The sequence below is a fragment of the Acipenser ruthenus genome, chromosome 21, assembly GCF_902713425.1.
Source record: "Acipenser ruthenus chromosome 21, fAciRut3.2 maternal haplotype, whole genome shotgun sequence".
Taxonomy (NCBI): domain Eukaryota; kingdom Metazoa; phylum Chordata; class Actinopteri; order Acipenseriformes; family Acipenseridae; genus Acipenser; species Acipenser ruthenus.
In genome coordinates this window covers 1,312,351-1,334,825 of record NC_081209.1, presented here as the reverse complement: position 1 = coordinate 1,334,825, position 22,475 = coordinate 1,312,351, and the positions used below count along the sequence as shown (strand labels likewise).

The 22,475-nt window shown below is 42.3% G+C and overlaps 1 protein-coding gene across 5 annotated transcripts; it reads left to right on the top strand.

The window, feature by feature from the left end:
- Nucleotides 1–22,175, top strand: LOC117427764 (hypermethylated in cancer 2 protein-like). 5 transcript variants are annotated; one of them, XM_034046029.3, is made up of 3 exons: nt 1–203; nt 8,686–8,774; nt 14,509–22,175. In XM_034046029.3, the coding sequence occupies exon 3, from the start codon at nt 14,539–14,541 to the stop codon at nt 16,174–16,176; it is 1,638 nt and encodes a 545-aa protein (XP_033901920.3). In that variant the 5' UTR covers nt 1–203; nt 8,686–8,774; nt 14,509–14,538; the 3' UTR covers nt 16,177–22,175. The 5 variants fall into 5 exon arrangements, with proteins under 5 accessions (XP_033901920.3, XP_058850167.1, XP_033901922.3 ...); XM_058994184.1 differs by having other exon boundaries at nt 8,662–8,774; XM_034046030.3 differs by lacking the exon at nt 1–203 and adding an exon at nt 245–873.
- The last annotated feature ends 300 nt before the right edge of the window (nt 22,176–22,475 follow it).

Below are 22,475 nucleotides of genomic sequence, written 5' to 3'. Positions count from 1 at the left end.
ACAAAGTAACTACCACGATCGGATCAAATGTTTGTGAGCTGGCAGAGGGGCTGCTGTTTGTTTCTGCTTTTTTTCGGTTGGCTTCTATTCAAATTTGGGTCAGGGGTGAGATCTGAACGTCACAAGCTTGCAAGATGGCGCTGGGAAGGCTGTTGAGAGAGAGGGCGGTTTAACAGGGAACGCTTCTGCTGATGCATTAAGAGGTATCGCATTTGTATTGCTGTTTGTATTTGCACATCATTAAGACTGTTGTTGTGTGCGCGCTGCAGAGGCTGTGGGGACTCCGCGTGGTTTACCGAAAATAAAATGGTTTGAGGTTCACGTAAAACTGATTGCAATCGCGTGCCAACAAAAAGCGGTTCTCTTATCCAATGCCTACCTCTGCTAGGAAAGCTGCAATACCAGCTTGGCAAGATGCGGCCAGTGCAGTGTCTTTAACCAGCAAAGCTAGCGATCCAGAGGCGGCTTTATGCCATACGTGCAATGATACGAGTTCTTTGTTTTTTAAAAAAAGCTTTTATTTAGTTTTTGATGATGTGAAGTTTGCTTAGAGAAAAAATAATAATAATTTAGAAAAGGTGAAGTGTGCAGATATCTCTCTTTATGAAAAACGAGTCTGCCGTATCTTTAACGCAGGGGGCAGCGCTTTTTTGATTTCGTTGTCTGTGATCCAAAAGGGGCGGCTTGTTTTTTTATATACTGTATCTTTAAACTGAACTGTTACATTGTTTTGGGATGAGCATCGAGATCATTTTGATTTGCACAAATGTGCGGAAAACGGTGATCAATTGATACAATCGACACTGGCCTTTTTTTTCTTAATTGGATAATTTAATTACAAAAAACTGCTATGGGCGCCATTCGTTGAATCAGGTAATGTATTGATGTACATGAGTGTATTTTTCGAAACGGAATTGTAACTCTCTTTTTAGGTTTTGTGTTGGGGTTAGTCTGCGGTGTTCTTTGAAGTGGGTTTATTTTATGTTCACAAACCAGATTCTTATCAGATTGCTGCGGACGGCTCCATTGCCGTATTGTCCACTTGAGCACACGGTCATCTGCTTTGGGTACCGAAGCACCCATATCTTTCATTTCAGCAGTAAAAACAAACGCACAGCAGCTGTTGTGAACTGGAATTAACAATAATGTTGGGCATTTTATATACACGCCTTTTGAATGGTAGCTATTCCTCACTGTAATGATATGTTGTAAACGTCCGGTGGACTGCAGGAGTATTAGAACCAGCAGTTGTATTTTAGAAATGCTGTGTGTGTGTGTGTGTGTGTGTGTGTGTGTGTAAGAGCACATGCTTTCCCATGACAAGCATTGACAGATCATCTATGGGTTTTGTGTATTGTGCAGTGCAATCTTGTGACTAATGCAGGCTTGGACAGCACAGGGTGATATGAAGATATTTCAGTTTGAGAAGGCTTGGCAGGTTTTGTTGATGCCCTGGTTAGGCTGATCACCCACCGGACAGTAACCCAAGCACTGAATATGGGGCTGCTTTGTATACGTAACCAGTTGGGTAATAACTAGTGGAAGTAGTTACGATGTTCAATGCAGAGCACGGGCCATTGCCATACAGAATACAGGGCAACATTGGCAGCATGGATCCTCTTATTACTAACTGTGTTCCATCTATAAGAGCAGGGATATAGGGTGTTTCTGTAGGTATTCCCATAGGCAGAGCATCTCCTCTTAACGTATTTCTATAGGTGATTTGCTCATCCATGTTGGCTGGGATGTATACTATACCTATTTTTGTTTCTGTATTTAAAAAGAAAAAAAAATTCTTGCTGGGGGAAAAAACAAAAAAACAAGTGCAGTCTTGTGAAGGTCTCCGGTACGAAGTCTCAGAAACCAGTTTTACTGTGTCGCTGTTTTTTTTGCTTGAGGAGGATAAGCATAAAACACCTTAGAGGGGAAGGGGAGGCAAAATCCCATGTCAACTGGATTGGGAAGTGGTGATGGGGGGGGGGTTGTAACTGACATGCCAAGGACTTAAACAAAGCAACACCACCACACTTCAAATGCACATGGAATGTGTCGCCCACTTCTGTTTGCATGTAGATCCTATGTATTAGAATCCAGGAAGGAGCTGTTTTGTGTAGACTATTTCCAAGTGTCCCTGTTGTGATCAGATGAAGACTTGAGATTCCTCTTTGGGTTTTGGGACGCCTACGTTTCTGACATGAAAAGAAACTGTATTGAAGAGCTCCTTACCTAGCTAGACTTCAGTGAAAACATGCCAAGCTGGTAGGACTGGGAGTAGCCTAAAAGTCAATTAAATGTTACCTCCAGTTCAGTGTACAAATCAAATGTGAATTTATACAATTTGTTTGAGAAAAATCAATATTTTAATTGCTGTTCCAGTACTTTCAGATTTAGGACTACACCACTGATTGCTGTGTTTTTATAATTTTTGTGTCCTTTATTGTACAGCCCTGGGTATTTTCATACTGCAAGAATGATCTTTTCTTCTGGCATAGTTTACTGAAGACGCACAAGGGAAGCAGTTCCTCATTGGTCAGTTCCCCAGCTGCCGTGCGACAAAATCCCCAGAATAGACACCAAGCCTATTTTTTTCTTTTTGCATCGCTTCAGTGTCGCCCGTCGCATCGCAGGCAGTGTGAATGGCTTGTATCAAAAAATAAATGTTGTCGTGGTGCGGTTGTCGTACGACCCATTCGCTTGTCGCATCGCGTCCAGTGTGTAGAGGTCTTTAGGAGGGAAACATTAGGAGTTTTTTACGTAATCGTTCTGTTTGATTTGTCTGGTATTTTTATCCATCCCACCTTTGCAATAGCTGCTTCACAAAACAATTTCCTATAAATAAGCTAATAAATACATCTGTGCAACCGGACTCCTGGTCACAGCTCTGAGACACAAGTCTGGTATTGGTAAATTATTAAGACATAATGAACAACCCCCAACCCCTAGGAGAGGCTGTCTAGCAAGATTCAAGAAGCTCCAGGTTAAAACACACTCTGCACAGGGAAAAACGTGGGCAGACCTGCTGCTCCGGGAGTGGACATTTGTAGAAAGCCCTCCTTTAGTAGCCCAGCTGTCTGTAGGGTACTATTAATCATTACCCTCCAGGTACAGAAGGTATCAATGCATGCGATTGAAACAAAGGCACACAGGTGCATATTTACCTTCAGGTGACACTCCTCTCCAACCTGTTGGCTTGCGGTCAGTGTTCATTCCAGAGAGGTCAGGGAGGCCAGTGGGGATCGTGTTCCTTAATAGGACACAGTATTAATGAATCTGTCATGTGATCATTGTGAAGATAAATAACAAAATGCATGCTGCTAATATTAACATTTTTAATGTCATTTTAACTGTGCAGTTCGATTAGCTTATTTGACGGGGGAAGATGTAACTTCAGGCATATACTGATCAATGTTCCAACTGAATAAATATCATTAGCTAGTAGTTGGATTTCTTTTTCTGTCTGGCTTTTTTTTTTTTTTTTTTTTTTTTTTTTAATAAATATAGTTGCACACGTTTCTATCGCTGTGTGTGCCATGTCTTTAGTGCAATTTCAATTTAAAGTACACTTGCTGCAGGTAACATTCAATGTCCCTGAAATGCTTCCATTGTACAAGAGTCTGTGAGTGCTACTGTACAGAGCTCCACAGCCGCTTGCATGGTACAAGAGTCTGAGTGCTACTGTACAGAGCTCCACAGCCGCTTGCATAGTACAAGAGTCTGAGTGCTACTGTACAGAGCTCCACAGCCGCTTGCATGGTACAAGAGTCTGAGTGCTGCTGTACAGAGCTCCACAGCTGCTTGCATGATACAAGAGTCTGTGGGTGCTGCTGTACAGAGCTCCACTACCGCTTGCATAGTACAAGAGTCTGAGTGCTACTGTACAGAGCTCCACAGCCGCTTGCATCGTACAAGAGTCTGTGAGTGCTGCTGTACAGAGCGCCACAGCCACTTGTATACACCCAGCTTTCCTTCTAGTCTGTTGAGTGCAGAAGGGATTTTAATTCAGAGACACACAGGCTCGGGTCTCAAGGACACTTCCCTTTAATGATGGATGTCTTCATTTCATTCTGTTTATGCTTTCACACCACAATCATTCTACTCATTACAACCTCTGCATATTTAAACAAGTACTCTGTACTTTTTTTTCGGCATCCCGCTCTTGTTCTTTAAGACTGTGTTTTTTCTCTCCCAGTTTTGCAGATCCATTTGAAAATCTTCTTTATACATGTGGTGTTTGAGAGAGTATTTGCACTTCCAGTCTTAATCATGGGCTACGCAGAACCGTTTAGGGAACTGCATTGCTTGTATTGATTAGCAAACACTGTAATTATGCTAACATTGGAATGTAAACCACTGACTAATCGTCTCAATTGATTGACGATTCAGGAACTGCAACCCCTTTTTTCTTCTTATTATGCAAGAATAAATTCAAACTCTGAAAGTTGTTTTTCACCAGTACATGTATAGCTACATATTAACATTCTTGCTGCGACCACAATTTAGGGATTGCTTGTTTGCAAGTGTGCACATTTAGTGTGGTTGATTTGTTTTTCTGTGCTATGCTAAACCAGTTTTTTTTTTTCTTTAATACACTATGTAGGTACTGTAAGGGTTGTCTAAGGAAATCCATAATGCATGAAAATGAAACGGTGAGAATGGAATATACCCTCTTGACATGCACATGCATCTCTTACAGATGCAGTCAGTTGTATAATTCAGGATCCGTTCAGTACTGTATTTGCAGTAGATCTGGTAAAATGTCTAAAAATATTCAGTTTGGATGACAAGTTATTTATGACCTTCATTGTAGTCAGTCCACTTATACCACAGTTAGTAAAACATATATTCATTCTATTTCTGTTTCCCTTGAGTTTATATTATAATCCTTAATGTTAGTATGGCTGTGTCTGACTGACGTAAATGTAACTTTAGTTCAGTTTAAATGTGTTTAACGGACTAACATATAAATGTTCTTGTGTAAAAGGCTGTTTACCGTTTAAATTACCATACATGTTTTCTATGAAAGGTAGACTTGATTTAGCATTTTGCAGCCTCCTTTATATTGTAGTGTCTCATATTTGACAGTAAGGATACTGTAAATCATGGAACTTTAACTTGTGAAAGTCAAGGCAAGATCAGACTTTACTGTTTACATCATCACAGCATTTTTTGCATGCACGTTGTTTGATTGAAATGTGCATTTAAAAGGACCCGCAGTGCACACTGGATGGTTTTCATTTGGTCCTCTCTCTCTCTCTCTCTCTCTCTCTCTCTCTCTCTCTCTCTCTCTCTCTCTCTCATAGATTACTTTGGGTTTTGTTATTGAAGGTGTGCAGAACTGCTGCTCTGTAGTCGTGTCTCTGTGCCACAGGCGTTCATTCTCTGGTTTTGTTTGAATGCCTGCCTTCCTCTCCACCTGGGTTTCATGTGGTCAGATTCGTGGCTCTGTGGTGTCAGACTAGATGAGATGAAAGCGAATGACTATAACCAGGGGCTGGCATTACCGTAAGAGGTGGTTGTAGAATCTGTGGCATGAGCTATACGCATCCCTGCCGCAAAAACTGGACTTCAAAGAAAATGGCACATTTCCTTTTATGTTTTGTGACTCATTCCTTTTTCTTTATTTTAGAACTCTATTAAAGCAACTGCAGGCTGTCAATGCTTCCCCCCCCCCCCCCCCCAAACCCCTATTCACCAGTCCTATTCATAAAGAACAGCAGCTGGACCTCTCTGGAGCTTGGTTATCCATTTACAGGGTGCTTTCCTGTCACTGGACTAGTGGATGAGTTGGAACAGTATCTGTAGCATCTGAGTTTATCCAGTAATAATGTGTTTATCCCATTTGAGCTGTGACTTCCCAATCTGCATCTATTAATGAGTGTAGCTTGCTGTATTGTATTCACGTGTTACTGATCAAGGTGAATCCAGGTGACTGATGGGGTTAAAAGGGAATACAATAGAAGATGGATAGGTACATTGCTATCTGCAGTACATACAATTAAGGTAGAAGTTGATGGCGAATGTTACTTAAAACAAATCTTACTGCTTTTCCATCTCAATGTGTGACTCAAGTTTGTAGAGGTGATGGGAGGGCAGGAGAGAAGCCCAGCATGTGGGATGTGATGGGAAGCCAGGAAAACCAAGAAATGCAAACTCGGGGGTCCTTTAGTACTGGAGATCTAGGCGCTGAGGGACTGTTGCAGTACCACACAAACTTGTTTTTTACATTGTTTGTTTAATGAGAAGCTGCATTTCTTTGCATGTAATAGCAGATCTTGAAACCGCCCGTTGACAGTAAGCTTAAGAATACACAACCAGTATGTTTTTTTTGGGGGGTTTGAAACAGCCTCTATTAGTATAGAAAATGCTGCCCTATTTCTCCTGCTTTTAAATGGTATCTATATCTCATTACTTAAAGCAGTGCAGCGTTGATCTGCTCATGCAAACAATATGATATGAGGCATTCTCTGACTGAACGAGAGGATCTGGGATCACACTGTGACAAAAATAAAGACTGGTGAATATATAAAATGTGATTGGTCTGTGTGCCTTTCAGTGCGGCAGACTGTACCCTTGTATGGTTTTATCAAGACCTTGTGATTCTGATGCATTTTGAGTTATGAATATCTGACTGAGAGATCTGAGCGCTTCAAGTATTTGCTGGTCGTAGCCCGGATGTTGAAATGACTTGTTTTTGCAAAGGAACGCTGCTTCATAAGATGTAGCCTTTAACCTTTAACCTTTTAATAAACCAGCAAATCGGTCAAAACAAACCAGACAAACCCGCCACCCCAGCTTTCTTTGAAGCGCGCGCTGCAGTTAGCAGCACAGAAGCAGAGCATTAGCGTGCGGTCTGGAGCTCGTACAAATCTTTCAAAGTGCACCACGCTAAACGGCAGCACTGGCAATTCAATTAGAGCTGGTTTGGCAGCTGTGCTTGCGTTACTTGGTTTGTTTAACCATGCAGCGATTGCAGAGCTTTCTTTTAAACCCACTTTAAAAACGGGGCTTGAAGTTTAACAGATTCTCCTCCTCTTCCTTTTTTTTTTTTTTTTTTTTTTTTATCTGACCAGCGAGAGCTCTGTGCCAAGTTGAGCTGACTGGGCCAGTTCTAACTTGTCACTGGCGTCTGATCCATTGTGTGGTAAAACCTCAGTGTGTGAATCTGCTTCGATCCGTTCTTTTCTTCAGGGAGAATCTTGTGCAGAGCGGGTGGGGTTTGGAAATATTTCTGCGACTCTGTGTGTTTATTGCATGTTGTTCATGTTGAGTCGGCTCCTTGTTTACTTTTCTTTGCAGAACCCTTCAGCTTCATTGTGTGGGGTGTCCTGGGCTCTCTAAGCGGGTGGCGTGTGTAATTCCTGGTGTGTTAGAACCCTTCAGCTTCATTGTGTGGGGCGTCCTGGGCTCTCTAAGCGGGTGGCGTGTGTAATTCCTGGTGTGTTAGAACCCTTCAGCTTCATTGTGTGGGGCGTCCTGGGCTCTCTAAGCGGGTGGCGTGTGTAATTCCTGGTGTGTTGGAACCCTTCGGCTTCATTGTGTGGGGCGTCCTGGGCTCTCTAAGCGGGTGGCGTGTGTAATTCCTGGTGTGTTGGAACCCTTCGGCTTCATTGTGTGGGGCGTCCTGGGCTCTCTAAGCGGGTGGCGTGTGTAATTCCTGGTGTGTTAGAACCCTTCAGCTTCATTGTGTGGGGCGTCCTGGGCTCTCTAAGCGGGTGGCGTGTGTAATTCCTGGTGTGTTAGAACCCTTCGGCTTCATCTTCATTGTGTGGGGCGTCCTGGGCTCTCTAAGCGGGTGGCGTGTGTAATTCCTGGTGTGTTGGAACCCTTCGGCTTCATTGTGTGGGGCGTCCTGGGCTCTCTAAGCGGGTGGCGTGTGTAATTCCTAGTGTGTTACAGTGATCAGGAGTGCAGAACAGAGTCAGAGTCGGGGATCACAGTGGGTAGGGAGGCTGTACCAAGGCACACCATTAGAAACCCCTTGTGAAGTGTGACCTATAGATCCCGTCGTGGCACCACATGTTGAGCTGCTGCACAGTCGAGTATTCTTGTTTGTTTGTCACTCGGTACTGGGTTGAGGTTCAGCCTTTTCTAATGACCGGGTTAAAGCAATATACAGCTTGAAATGCAGTGAGCTGAAGCAATTCTTTCACTCTGAGATGAATGATGGGGACTATCCTGTTTTGGTATACTGAACTGGATTGTATGTCCCGGGCTGTCATACTGGGTGTTTTCCCATTAGGAATGTTTTAGGTTGTTTATTGTGTTGAGGGAGTTAGGTGATACTCCTTTTTTTAATTTTTTATATATAATATTTGTTTTAAGTTTAGTTCGCATCCACTTTTGTTACACAGTTGCTTCCAGGATTGTGGAGGAATTTAGCAGACTTTGTAGTAACGTTTGCACAAATTTTAGTAAATAGTGACAGGGATGTAGTGCCCATTAGGATTGCATAGATCTAGAAAACTACTGTTGAAGTGAGATGAAACTCGGGATATACTTTAGAACAAGTTACTGAGTTGAGTTTTTTTTTTGAGTTGTGTTCTTTTTTTTTTCCCCAATAATCTTTCCCTTGCATAATCAGTGGTGTGCTTGAGAGAAGTTTCAATCCTAATGTGAATTGTCTTCTGGCTGAATTGAATTTTCTGTTCCTAACCTTAGCAGGGCTTGCTGTAATTTGTCTTCTAGGTCGGCAGCATACAAACGAGACCTCAGTAAATGCACTTTATGGACAGAAGTTTGAGTCATTGTTGGCCTCAATCCTCGGATGATAAAAGGTATGTTTGTTTAACTTCATGGCACCTTGAGGTGTATGCAGGCAACACAATAAAGAGAGGCGCACCTGGGAGGGATTGGCTGATTTAATACACATTGTTCTGCGGGTTGATCTTTTTGATAAAAGCGCATATTTGCAGAAGTGATGTTTCTCTACTTTAATCCTACTATTTGGAAGCAATTCATTTAAAACTCTGATTAATTTAAAACTCTGATTTTATGCAGGTTCATGAAAACCAGGTGTTGGGGGTCTGTTTGGACGATGCATACTGTGTGTAACTCGGTATGCAAAGGCCATCTCACTCCCCTCCCTGTTAGCCCTGAGGTGGAGGGCTCTCGTGCTGTGTGGTGAGCTGGGGGAGGTGTGGATCTGTTTAGTGGAAGGCTGGTTTCACGTACACAAGAGCTTTTCTATTGCAGGGAAGCTTCAGGCTTCTTGTGTTCCTCTTTACGTTGCATCATTTCTGGTTTGCACACAGATCAGTGTTTGCCCTTTGTAAACTGGAAGCTATTGATAACGTAACACCACTCGCATGTGCTCGTATGTTGTGGCAGAGCGTATCCCTGCCTGAAAGGAATGTGTTGGGAGTTGGCAGGGAAAGGGTTTCATTTTTGTTCATGTCGGAGAAATGTGGGGGTGTGGCTGTGTTCACACAGTTACAGGTGTAATTATTTATGTTAAATTCCTTGTCACCTGTCTGTAGCAGATTTAAAACAGGATCAAATGTTTGTTCTGGGCAGACTCCAGCCTGTGTGAAGAGAGAGGCTGTCATGGTGAAGAGACCTGTGTGGTTTAGAAAAGTGTGGTTTAGAAAAGGTAGTGTGGAAACCTTTTTGTTTGTGTTGTAACATGTCTGTTTTGTGACTGCTAAGCTGCTTTGCTGTCTGGTTTGTTCGTTTAGGGACTGTGCAAAGTTTTTTTTTTATTTTTTTTTTATTTCTGTAATTAATAAAACGGCATGAAAGTGCGTTTTAAAAAATCAATTTCTGTCTCTGGGCCTGCATAAAAAGGGCAATCGAACCATGGATACAAGTGAAGTCTTTCACAATATCCATGTAAGATGTGCAGTAAGAGTGAATTTGGAAATGGCGTGCTTTTAAAAAAGCAACCCAAGATGCATTGGTCTGTATGTTTATACATTGAGAGAACAATTGAAAAACAAGATCACTATTTAATATAGACTTGTTTCAGAACACAGTAGCTCTCCTATGTTGGTGACAAGGATCCAATGAAGTGATGCAAGTGTGTGCACTATTTTATTTTATTTTATTTTATTTACTGTTTTTGTCGTTAACAATGGTTTGAAAAGACTCTCTTGTACAGAATGTTGGCTGGCTTGCTGGCTTGCAGGCTGCAGTGCGTGTGTCCGAGATCACAAGATGGATTTTATTTAGTTTGTGTTGGGCAGTGTGCTTCAGTTCCTTGTATTTTGTATATTCTTTGACGTAGCTGTTCTATCCTTGTCAAATTCTTCAGCTCTTAACCCTGCATGCGACCTGCTGCAAGCATGATCCTGGGTTTGCATGTCTCTGCAGGTAGGCTGCGTGTTGCAATACTGGTACAACACTGATTTTGAGCAGGGTGGGGGTGCATTTAAGTAATTTGGTTTCTTTACACTTGAGCAGTTCATATTTTTTTCCCTGGGGGCAAACCTGTTCATTTGTGCTACAACAATCTGATCTGTATCCCTAGACTGTTGCAATGAAATAAAGAATAGACCCGACTTCCACACTCCTTCAGCTTCCTGGGGATAGTGCGTGGATCAGCACCCAGGTAGCTCACTAACTTGTCCTGTGTGTGTCTGGCTTTTCCCTGATACTGACAGTGTCTCTGTTTTGTTCATCCGAAGACTGCGGCACTATGGCCTTTTCTTGCTGGGCAGCCCAACTATAAGTGGAATTCCTTTCCCTGGGCAATCAGTCAGCCTGCTTCCCCTTCACACAGTCATAACACACTGTAAACTTGCTCTGAGCTGTTTCCAATCTGTCGAGTTTCGTCCTGTCCAGGTACAGTGCCTTGAGGGTGCCCGCTAATGAAGAAAGGCAAATGAACGCGTTGCAATGAAATGTTGAAGCTGCTGTTTAGAGTCTAACCTCGTTTCGCAGTGAAGTGATTGTGCTTGCTTGATGGGGCGTGTTTCTCTGCTTGTGTACACATCTTCTTATAGGGGTGGGGTTATAGTGATTGATTACCATGCTGCAGTCCACTGTGTGCCATGTGGGATTTTCCCATTGCCTCGAATGTACATTTCTGAAACTTCTACTAATTGCTAATGGTTTAAAAAACTTCTATACAGTACATTAGGCTAGAACAGCTGCTAATCCCCTTTCACGTCCTACAGAACATAAAGGTATGAGGAATGCCTATAGGATGAGTTACTTCAAGAACACTCCTGAACTAATTGGTTTGACACAGCTCCTCTCTATTTTTAGCACTACACTGTGTGGAGTAAAACAGAATGAAAGAAATTGTGATTTCATCTTCGGAGCTGGGAGTCATTACCTCCAGATTGCCTGTTATAGGCAGAGTGGCGTCCGCTTTGGCCTCCTTTCATGTACAGGGTTTAATTCACTGGTCTGCATCATAGTTATGTTGCGTTTCCTGTTTCTGATGTTCACAAGGCTCACCGTGGTCATGTGAAGCTCCTCGAATCCACTGGAATCTGCAGACGTGGTTTAGAACTCGCTGGCTCCACACCATAGCCAGATCGCTTTCAGTCAGACATGCATTACAAGGAAGTATTACAAAGAAGCCAGAATACTTGGCACCTGTATTGTGCTTTGTATAATATTGATGTGTCCGAAGGGCTTCCAGCTGTTGCTTAAGAAGGAGTTGAACCTTCATTGCAGATGAGGTGTTTGCTGAAGAGCCGAGGCAGGTTCATTGCATGTTTTTGGAATAGATTAGCAATCTTGATGTAAATGAATACAGCTTCCACACCTTTCTGTTCATGCAGCACACAAGCGCAGCAAATTTGACATTCCCAGTGGAGCATGCCTACATTTATTACTCCAGACAACAGGGGAAAGCATTTGAATAGTTACAGTTGTTTTGATTTAATTGAAGGGATAGAACAAACCCCAGGGGTCCATGGAAACCTACAGTTTTGGCAGTGGGGTTTGTGCTCATTGTGTTAAGGGTTTACTTTGTCCCAGAACATTACACGCACACACAGAGAGACACTCAACCCTGCTCTCTTTCCATTATCACAGTAGCACAGTAACTAAATCAAACATTTTAAGGTCACACGTATTCTTCTTGGATGCCCCAAGTACTGCTCTACAATAATCCAGGAGTCCTATTCTAAGTTTATAAAATGCATCTCATTCTATAATAAACTCCACTTGGTAAATATAGTGCTGCTTTGCTTTTCCTTTTGCAACATTTAGTGCTTTCTTTGTTGTACCTTTTTTAATACAAGTGATTTTAGGAAACTTTAAAGGTCAAAATTCTCATTGGATATTCTGTTTGACGCTCTGTACAAACTATCAGTAATGTTAACAAGTCCACTCTGTAACAGTAAAAGCCTCGTCTCCTGCTTGCTTGCTCTGTGGGGCAGAACAGTTAAGAAGTGTAGTAGAAGCGATGGTATTATACAGTGCCTAGGTTATATTTAACAGGTCAGTCTACCCTGGGATTCATCAGTCAGCTCGCTGTAGACTCTCTGTGTTGATTCAGTTTTATTTCTTGGCAGTAGCAGTGTGTGTGTGTGTGAGAGAGAACATTGTGTTATAGTGAGTAGTTCCTTGCTAGATTTCTTCAGCTATTGCATTCCCACATTCTGTCTCAGCCAGGATTGGGTGGAGATGTACACAGCATTCCTCATGTGGACCTTGATTGAGTGAATGCAAACAATTGTTCTCCTGTAGTAAACCGTTGAAGTATCTCTTGCTAGTTTCAAGTGTTCAGCAGTGGAGTGAAGAGATTACTATCCGTATCTAGTAAAGCGCTGCTTGGACAGTATCGTTTTCAAGATTGCAGAGTCAGGCAGGCAGGCACACATGCATGCTGTTTTCTTTGAAATGGTGCCAAAGGCCACATCAGATAGGCCTCTGTGTGTTAGCGGGCAAACTTATTTAAGGGGTTTGAAAACCTTCATTTCAAATAAGTGCCACTGCATTATGGGTTTTGTCATTTCAAAAGCAGTCTGTTTTGTTGTGGCTCTGTGTTTTACAGTCTGTATTTAAAGCGATGAGTTTCGAAATTAACCCCTTTTTATTCTTGAACACAAAGCAGACAGTGTTGTCACAACAAAGAATACTGTAATCGTGAGCCAGTTCTGTAATAAATGTGCATTGCTGATTAAACATGTACACTAAATGTACCTCCTGTATAAATCATTAAGTGCACCCCAATGTCTCAGACTCTGCTAAGCACTGTGAAACTGTACCCAGGTTTTTAAAGAGATTCAACCCATGAGTTCAGACAGGGCTGAGTGCAGCTTACCTGTGTCTCCAGCTGTCCTGCACACAATGGAGGCCGTCCCAAGTAACCGAGTCACAGAGGTAATGAACAGAGCAGCAGGCAGTTCAAACGCGCTTTCTGGGAAGCGATAGTAGCAATTGCAAAACGGGACAACAGGCTGTGTTTTGAAAGCTGGAGTTGACTTTTTATTTGAAAGGCAATAACCATTTTTTAAAGTTTGTTTTAAACTCTGTGTGTGTATAATGGGTGTGCTTTCTCTCCTGCTTTTTTCAAGGGGAGGGGGGGGGAAGGGTGAATTCTTTCTAAAGTTTATTACTGAGGAAAATACAATGTGCTGAGTTTGTTTATTTCAAAGTATTTGTAACGCTGTCTATGAAGCGACCACCGTCCATCTGAGAAGCCGAACTAGGTCTGAAACAAACGTAATGAAGAATAAAACCTTTTCTGTTAAAATAGAATGTTCTGTTACGCCTCCAAGTCCTCAGTAGTGGAAGAATGGCATGCGCAAGGTAGGACTGTTCTAATACGCTTTATCAGTTTAAAGTCCTGCCCTCGTCAGCAGGCTGATTATCCAGGGTCACACAAGGAAAGCGTTAATGGAGTGGCCTCTCTGTGTTCTCATCAGCTATTGCAGTGCGCTGCTATTGAAGCTTCCTCTCATCTGTGACCACATCTGGACCGTTGCCAGGGTTCATGAGCAGCAGAGGACTAGGCGGCAGTTATACTATCTCTTCCTGCTCGTACCACACTGTATTTATTCATCACACTCAACTTCGGTGTTCCCGCTGCCCAGTTTCTCTCCTGTTTCCTCTAGGAACCCCCTTGCTTTGTGAACGGTCTGCTGGGCTTCATCTTGTAATTTAAATGGCTGTAGCAGTCATGTTGCTGATAAGTACAGAAGCACTGCACTTACTTAACAAAGTGTGAATGATTTTTTTTTTTTTTTTTTTAATTGTCTGTTATTCTAGACCGGACTTTTTCATACACTGGTGGTGTAGAAATTGTTTTGGGGTCTTGACTGGCTGGCCCAGGCAGTGCATGCTGTGTTTCAGCTAGGTGTTGCAATTGGGGAAACTTTTTCAAGTGCTGACATTTCAGTGTAAGGGTGTAATTGTGTTACAACCTGATTCTCATCTGTGGCGTGCTGTAATGTGTGCATGGCTAGTTACAGGTGCAGTGTTGCTTTTGTAAGCAGTGATTTTTATATAGTACCCAAACTGCATCTCTTTAAATTTGTTGAGTGTTTTTTTTTTTATTGAAGTTGGTGAAAGCTTCTAAATATGTTATGTTTGTTTTTTTCCCCTCTGTAGGTGGTACAGGTGTGAGAAGAGAAGGTGGAAATGGAACTGCCAAATCATGCCAAACAATTGCTGCTGCAGCTAAATCAGCAACGAGCTAAAGGGTTTCTCTGTGATGTCATCATTGTGGTGGAGAATGCTCTCTTCCGAGCCCACAAGAACATCTTGGCAGCCAGCAGCATCTACTTCAAATCCCTTGTGCTTCACGACAACCTAATCAACCTTGACACAGACATGGTCAACCCCTCTGTGTTCCGGCAGATTCTGGACTTCATTTACACTGGCAAGCTGTTATCGGCAGACCAGGCTAGTGAAAACAACTTCAATGCCCTCCTCACTGCAGCTAGCTACCTCCAACTCCACGACCTGTCCGCTCTGTGCAGGAGAAAGTTGAAGCGCAATGGGAAACCCTTACCCACCAAGGCTACAACCCCAAATACAGGGAGGCCCCTCCGGAACCAGAGGCTCTCCTCCACACCAGTCATTCAGAACCGCTATTCAGGGTCAAAAGAAAGTGGGAAGAAACAGCAGCTTGTCGAAGATCTCCTGAAGGACAAATTATCCGATGATGATCTCTACGTTGGTGGCTCAAACCGGGAAGGCTCCCTAAACCTCGGAGCTGGGAAAAATGGAAGCAATGGTAACCTCTCCAGTGATCAGGAGCTTGGTCTTGACCTGTCCAAAAAGAGCCCTTCAGCCTCCACTACTCAAGATGAGGTGAGTCCCAATGAAAACCACCAGGAATCCCCCCAATCTGCCACAGCATCAACCGCCAACAGTGCCTCTTTTGAAGACTCCACCACAAACCCTCGAAGCCTCGAAGGTGGGGAGCCAATGGAACTGGGAGTGGGCGAGGAGAACCAGTCACTGCCGGACACAGGGCAGCGCAAGAACTCGCGCCACGTAGCCCGCAAGAAGGAGTGGCCCAAGAAAGAGAATGCGCTGGACAGCGGGAAAGGCGACGAGGAAGCAACCGTGCCCAACGGTGTCATCGTGGGCCCCAGCGGCGTTTACAACTCAGAGCACTCCTTCAAGTGCAAAGTGGAGGACGTGGAGAACGGGAAGGAGAACAGCGAGGAGAGCGGGCACAGCGAGAGCGAGAGCGGGCAGACCAGCGCCAACTACGTGTACCGGCAAGAGGGCTTTGAGCCCGTCGCGTACGGGGACAACCTGTACGTGTGCATCCCGTGCGGGAAGGGGTTCCCCAGCTCGGAGCAGCTGAATGCTCACGTCGAGACGCACACAGAGGAAGAACTGTACATCAAGGAGGAGGGCGCCTACATTAAGGAGGAAGCCGAAGACCTGTCCACCCAGAGCTCGACATTCGGCAGCGAGTCGAGACCGTTCAAGTGTTCGGTGTGCGAGAAGAGCTACAAGGATCCAGCCACTCTGAGGCAGCACGAGAAGACCCACTGGCTCACCCGGCCTTTTCCCTGCAACATCTGCGGGAAAATGTTTACCCAGCGGGGCACCATGACGCGTCACATGCGGAGCCACCTGGGCCTGAAACCTTTTGCTTGCGAAGAATGCGGGATGCGCTTCACCAGGCAGTACCGCCTGACCGAGCACATGCGAGTCCACTCAGGTGAAAAACCATATGAATGTCAGCTTTGTGGTGGGAAATTCACCCAGCAGCGCAACCTGATCAGCCACCTGCGAATGCACACCTCCCCGACATAAGCCAAAGACTTTGACGAAACAAAGTAACAAACCAACAAACACAAAGCTGAATTTCTAGAGAATGTGCTTCTCTGACATCTGCAGTGGGGATACGAAGAAGCCTCTGAAGGGTTCTTTCGAAGGTCACCCCGCTTTGATAAATAAGCACGTTCTTGTTCAATGCTTGCCGTGAGAGCTGCTGTTTTCTGAAATTGTGTCGAGGCCACTTTGGAAGGAGGTCGTGGATTGAATGTTGGGGGTTTAAACCTGTGGTCCTGCTTCACACAATAACTTGGGTTTTGTGGTCCTTCTGATACTATCCTTGGTCTGATTCTTAGAAATGGGTCCTAATTCAAGATAAAATCAGATGGTTCACAATTGCTAATAACAAAACCAAATTGTTCTAAAATGGGCTACATTGTTTCAAAGCGTAAGAATGAAATCAAGTCCTAATCTTTGTCCTGGGTTTGATTTACTACAAAAGGCATAGCAGGTGGAGGTAGGGGGGAAGATGGAGGCTTGGTTGTGATTTCAGAAAACAGAAATGTCTTTCACCTTGCCTGTGGTTAATACAGGGGGTTGTCCTTGAACAGAGTTTCTGTTTGCGAGCTGGGGGTCTTTTCTTTCTTGTAGTTCATAGGGGTATTTCCTTCTAAACCTAGAGGTACTTGTTTTATTAAGAACTTGTTGTAATGTTTATGTGAATGTTTGTTTAAACTGGATAGTCTTGGGATATGTCTAAGGGGGGAGGGGGGCCTTTTTTTTGGTGTAGACTGGACTTGCTTCAAGTTTTGTAGGTACGTTTTTGTTTTACAGTTTTTTTTGGTGTTTTAAGCTTTCCTCCCCTCACACACAAAAAAAAGTAAAAAAAAACTAAACTAAACAAGCCTGTTGGAATGGACTTGTTACCTTGCTACCTCTTAATTCTTAAGAACAATACATTGATCAGTGGAAGACCAGGGGTTCCTAATGGAATTACATGTATAAATACATTGATCAGTGGAAGACCAGGGGTTCCTAATGGAATTACATGTATAAAGTATGTAGAATACAGTTGATTTTAAGGTAATGCTTTAACCTGCCCATCTTTCATCACAGGTTTTCCCTTGTTCGTTTGTTTTTGTGTTTTTTGTGGGTTTTTTATTTTGTAAACCAATAGCTTTTGAGGTTCCCGGTTTCCGGGGATCCTAATTTTCAAACAGTACTGTAATTACCTTGCCTAAAACAAATAGAAGAGCTTAGGGTATAGGTTAGGTAGAAAGGGAGTATAGTCCAAAGAGCCAACGCATGCCAAGAAGCATGTATTCCTAGAACTTGCTACAGAAGCTCACAACCAAAGTTAGAATGTGACTAAATGTTCAACAGCAGAATGTTTTATTTTAAGTTATCCGCTAAAGAAGAAAAGTCAGGCTTTATCCAGTTAAATAGTGAGAGAGAGGTAGACCGAGAGAGACACTGTTTGGGGTTGGATAACCACTGTCAATGAGACCAATGGAAATGCAAGTGTAACTTTTGCTGATTGGTGGGCTGGTAAAACCGTAAACTTTCAGTTGGTTAAAGTTCACAAAGTATCCCTCAATACCATTGTCCTTTTGTTACAGTTACTGTCTTTTATATATACGTTCTGTATCTGTAACAGGTTCATGCTTTTCAGTTCAGACCAAAAATTGTAGCTACTAAAGCCTGAAGGTATCGTGTCCCATAGGTTCGTGTTTTGTTTTTGTTCCATGTTTCTGAAAGTTGTCCTGTTGTTATTATCCAGGGCCGATCCCTTATTGAAGGGAGGGGACATCTCCTCTTCATTTGTTTTTCACCTGCAGCCAGTCTTGTTGTTTTACCTCCTCCTCCTGCAGAGTGTAGCAGGAGTGCACGTCTCGGGTCTTTCACAGGGAGGGATGGAGGGAGCTTGTGTTGCTACAGCTTAAACCAGCTTCTGGGGAATGTCAAAATGTGGGGCGCGACCGGACATTCTTGAGTGATTTTTGTCCTTTTCCATGCAAACAGACATCAATGCATGTATATTTTGAGCCTAATAACAAGACTGTGGGACGCTGTGGTTTTAAAGACACCTGTCTGTTTTAGGCTCACCTTGACTAGAATTTTGTAAAAACAACAGACCCTCTTAGACAAAAGTCTTAATGTTACTGAAATGAGAGTGAATGTTACTAACAAGAAAATGAAACAAAAACAAAACACCCCTTGCCAAAATGAACAAGTCCCTTAAAACGCCCGTTGGGGTGGAGGAAAAGGCATTGTCCATTTTTTGTCTTATTCCTGTATTATGTTGTGCAGGGACCTTGGTGCAAATCTTGGTATAGGCATTCTGGTTTTTCTTTCTTTTTCAAAGTTGTTGTTTTTTTTTTTTTTTTTTTACCTGTGTATCCATTTTATTTTTTACTTTGCGAGGGGGGAATGCAGCTAAGATGGGAATCTGAACTAGTGATAGGAGCTTAATGCAGCTGAGTCGTGGATTCCTGGTAACCACCCCAAATTTGATATCGATATATATATATATATATATATATATATATATATATATATATATAATATAGTTTCATATCCTATATGGCCTGTCTCTAGTTAATTCTATAGGGTTGTTCATGTCCCAGCACCTTGCAGTTTTGCTGCCCAGACATGAGCAATACTGTTGTGAACCTCGTATTGCACTCCACCTAATTCATTTGATAACCAGCCCTATTGTATTGACAGTTTTTTTTGTGTGTGTGTGTGTTGCGGTCATTTCAGGAATCCACGACCCAGTGCTGTTGAACAATCTTGTAGTTCTCAGCACTTCAGCAGAACATCGTAACGTCTGTGTTCAGTGGGGGGGATTGTACAGCAGGACCTCTCGTTCTGAGTCGACTAGCTGGAACGCGTGCAGCAGAATGAACCTAAAAATAATAAAAAGAAATAATACAAAAAGTCAATTCCAAACTGTGACAGTAATAATACAAGCTTCAGGGATTGTTCGGTAACTTTTATAGTGCCGAACTCTCAACTACATTTGTAAGACATAGTATTGTATTAAACATTTTCTGTATTTTAATGATGCAAACACTAGTTTCATATTTAAGATTTTAAGAGGGGGGGGGGGGGGTGGTTGGTACTTTTTTTGGTTTATTTGTTTGTTCAGTGAACACAAAGAACCTCGACAAGAGGTGGGGCAGCTTGACAAGAAGAAAAATTATACTTTCAGTCACTTAGTTCCAGAATGTTTTCAGAAAATAGTAACAAAGTTGTAAAAAAAAAAAAAAAAAAAAAAGCTCATACCCAAATTCACACACTATTTTTTAAACCAAAGCACATTTGAATGATTATGGAACCTCCTTGTGGCTCAAAAAAAAAAAAAAAAAGAAAGATACTTCTGTATTTATCTCATTGTTTACATAAACTTCCAGTTTCAGACCTCAGCAGTTGTGGGGCCAGTCGGAGTTCTCTGTTGCCTTTATGCAGGTCGCTGCCAAAGCAAAGGCTTCCCAGCTGACATGCAGCCGTGACCCTGAGAGAGAGAAAGAGCCCAGTCCTGGTTTAAATAATGGGGGCAGGGTCCTTTCCCAAGGCCCCCTTTCCAGCTGGCTCTGGCATCTGTGTGGCAACCTGCTCTATTGTAACTCCAGATCCCTGCCTAGCTCCAGCGGGCCAGTGAACTGGAGAAGCGAGGGCAAGGCTGGTTCCACATTAGTCCTTCAGAATGGGTCTCCACTCAGCGTCTCTGTCAGAAGAACGTTGCTTTTCTGTCTGTGAATGCGAAGCGTCCTTCTGAGGAATGCATTTAGTCAGGTTTTAAAGTTTACAATTGCAGCCATCGATTTAAAGATGGGTTTATTGTTTACTACTGGTGTTTTTACACTTGGAATTTTTTTTAAGAAAAAAAAAACAAAAACATATTGGTTCTAGATCTATTTTTTTTTTTTTTCTGACAACCCTGTTCCCCCACAGCCTGGCCTTGCTTCTGTATCAGCCTGACCTGTGCAGTGTGAGGGGGTTGTGTGTGTGTGTGTGTGTGTGTGTGTGTGTGTGTGTGTGTGTATTTATTTATTTTTTGCTAAACTAACTCCTGAACTCCGACTGGCCTTTTTAACCAATATGGTGCAAACACTAATGACAGTGTTCTCTTTTTTTTTTTTTTTTAATCAAATGTCTGTTGTTGTCAGTAATGAATGTATTTATTTCTCTGATCCTGTATTCACTCGGCTTGTGAAATAGTGTACGCAGGGTCCTTTTTTAATTTTATTATTATAATTGTTTTGTTTTTTTTACAGGATTTCAAGCTTAAAAATATATAAATATACATATATATATCTCAGAGATTCAAGCATAGCCATAAACCATAACCTGTGAAGTTAATACAAGGAATTAACTTTTTTTTTTTTTTCTCAAAGAAGATAAATGGCATTCTTTGTACCATTGAAATCTATTGTTATCTCTGCTGGTATGTAGGCACTTCCTAAGTGTGGGTACCTGCTGTACTGTTATCTTGAGTGCTGTGCCACTGAAAGAGTACCCAGTAACCGGACAGACTGGACATTGCACCAGCCCCAGTCTGGTCCCGTCTCCTCCACTGGTACTCCCAAGCACTCCTCTGAAACGCAGTACAGACTCCACGCTTAGTTTGTGGTATTTCTCTTTTTGTGAACGGAAAACGGGGTGTTGCTAGGATACGGCTGTCCAAGGCTAGAGGTGCTTTTAGACTATTCGCTTTACATGCTTTGTCCCAGAAATGGACCGAAAAAAGCAGTCAGTCACTTAATATTGGAAGAAAGTCTCTCGCTCCCTTTTTAAAAACCAAAGCTCTTTGAAATAAAAGCGAGTGACCCTTTGTTAGTGTTTGGGGTTACAATGAGTAGCTGTATGCTTGCTGCTTGCAGTTTTGGCTCCTGTACTATTGGATGCAGCTACAAAGACGTCTCAACTGTACAGATGTGGATTTGAATAGCTTTACCAATGCACTTTTATGTTTTAAAAGTTTCTCAGAGTCCCTGTGTCTATTTTTTTTTTTTTTGCTTTAGTAAAAAATACAGTTTGTTTTATTACCTCATTTTAGTGTGTTTTGGTATTTTTTTTCTTAATTCAAATGTAACAAAGCTTTAAATCAATTCAGATATATCAGGGACTTGGAACGATTTTGATTTCCATTTTCACTTTCTCAAGAAAGCTAATCCACATTTCTACTGGGTCTTTATCGCTTATTATCATTTTTTAAAACTGGTTTTGAAGAGACCTTTTGTATTCGTGCTTTGCCTGGCACACTGCCCTCTGAACTGTAGTAAAAGCTTCTCCTGTCTCCCTGAATGTAATGCGAGGGGAAATTGACTATCGTGGTTTGAAAATAATACCAGATGTAGGCTTCTGTGCCCATTTGTCTTTTCTATTCGCTACATATGTTTCTTAAATGTAACCACCTTCCAAAGACGGCATCTTGTTGATGCCTTATATTCACAAACATGTCCCTTACTGTATTCCTGAACACCTTAACCAAACCTGGGGGTTCAAACAGACTGCAGTGTCGATCCAGGAACAGAACGTGGTCTGCCTCTTGTAATGGACCAATCCCCCAGATGTTCAATTTCTTATACTTGAATTCCACTAACTGAAAGAGCAGGCACCACCCCCGCTGGTTTTATTAAAACCAGTAACTTTTTGAAATGCGCCGTTCTCTTTTAAAGAGCAAGTTGTTAATAATGAATGGAGAAGCTACAGCTCAAAGCCACTGAAACAGGCAAGCATATTCTTTGACCATAAATTATTGAGAGAGAGAGAGTCCAGCCTTGAACATTCCTGGCTACTGGCAACACCCCAGCTGAATTTATTATTTTCCGACTCCTCAGAGAGCTTCAATTCAGGTCAGGGCAGCACATTTGTTGTGCAGCTCAAAACTCAATGTGTCATAAAAATATATATATATACACAGTATAAGAAGTGTGTTGATCTCAGCATTCAAAAACTTTCAGTCTTAATGTACAGCAATGAAAACTGTTATTTTATGATCTTTTCATTAAAAGCTTGATTGAAAAATTCAAGGCGTGATCTTGTGTGTGTGTGTGTTTTTTTGCACAGTAATGTGTTGGTGTGTTGTTCACGTTAATAGATGTTAAGTTAAAGCTCTGTTTGTTTCATAGTGTTTGTACTTGATATTCCGCTGAAGTCCTGCTATTGCTTTTCATCACACACTACTAATGGAAACTCTTATAAGATTGCATTGCTATTGTACATTAATTATACATGTGTGTGTGTGTGTACTATACCTTTATTACCATTTTCCATTGTTAATAATGGGTTAGTATAATTGAGACCGTCAGGGGAAGTGTACAGATTCCATG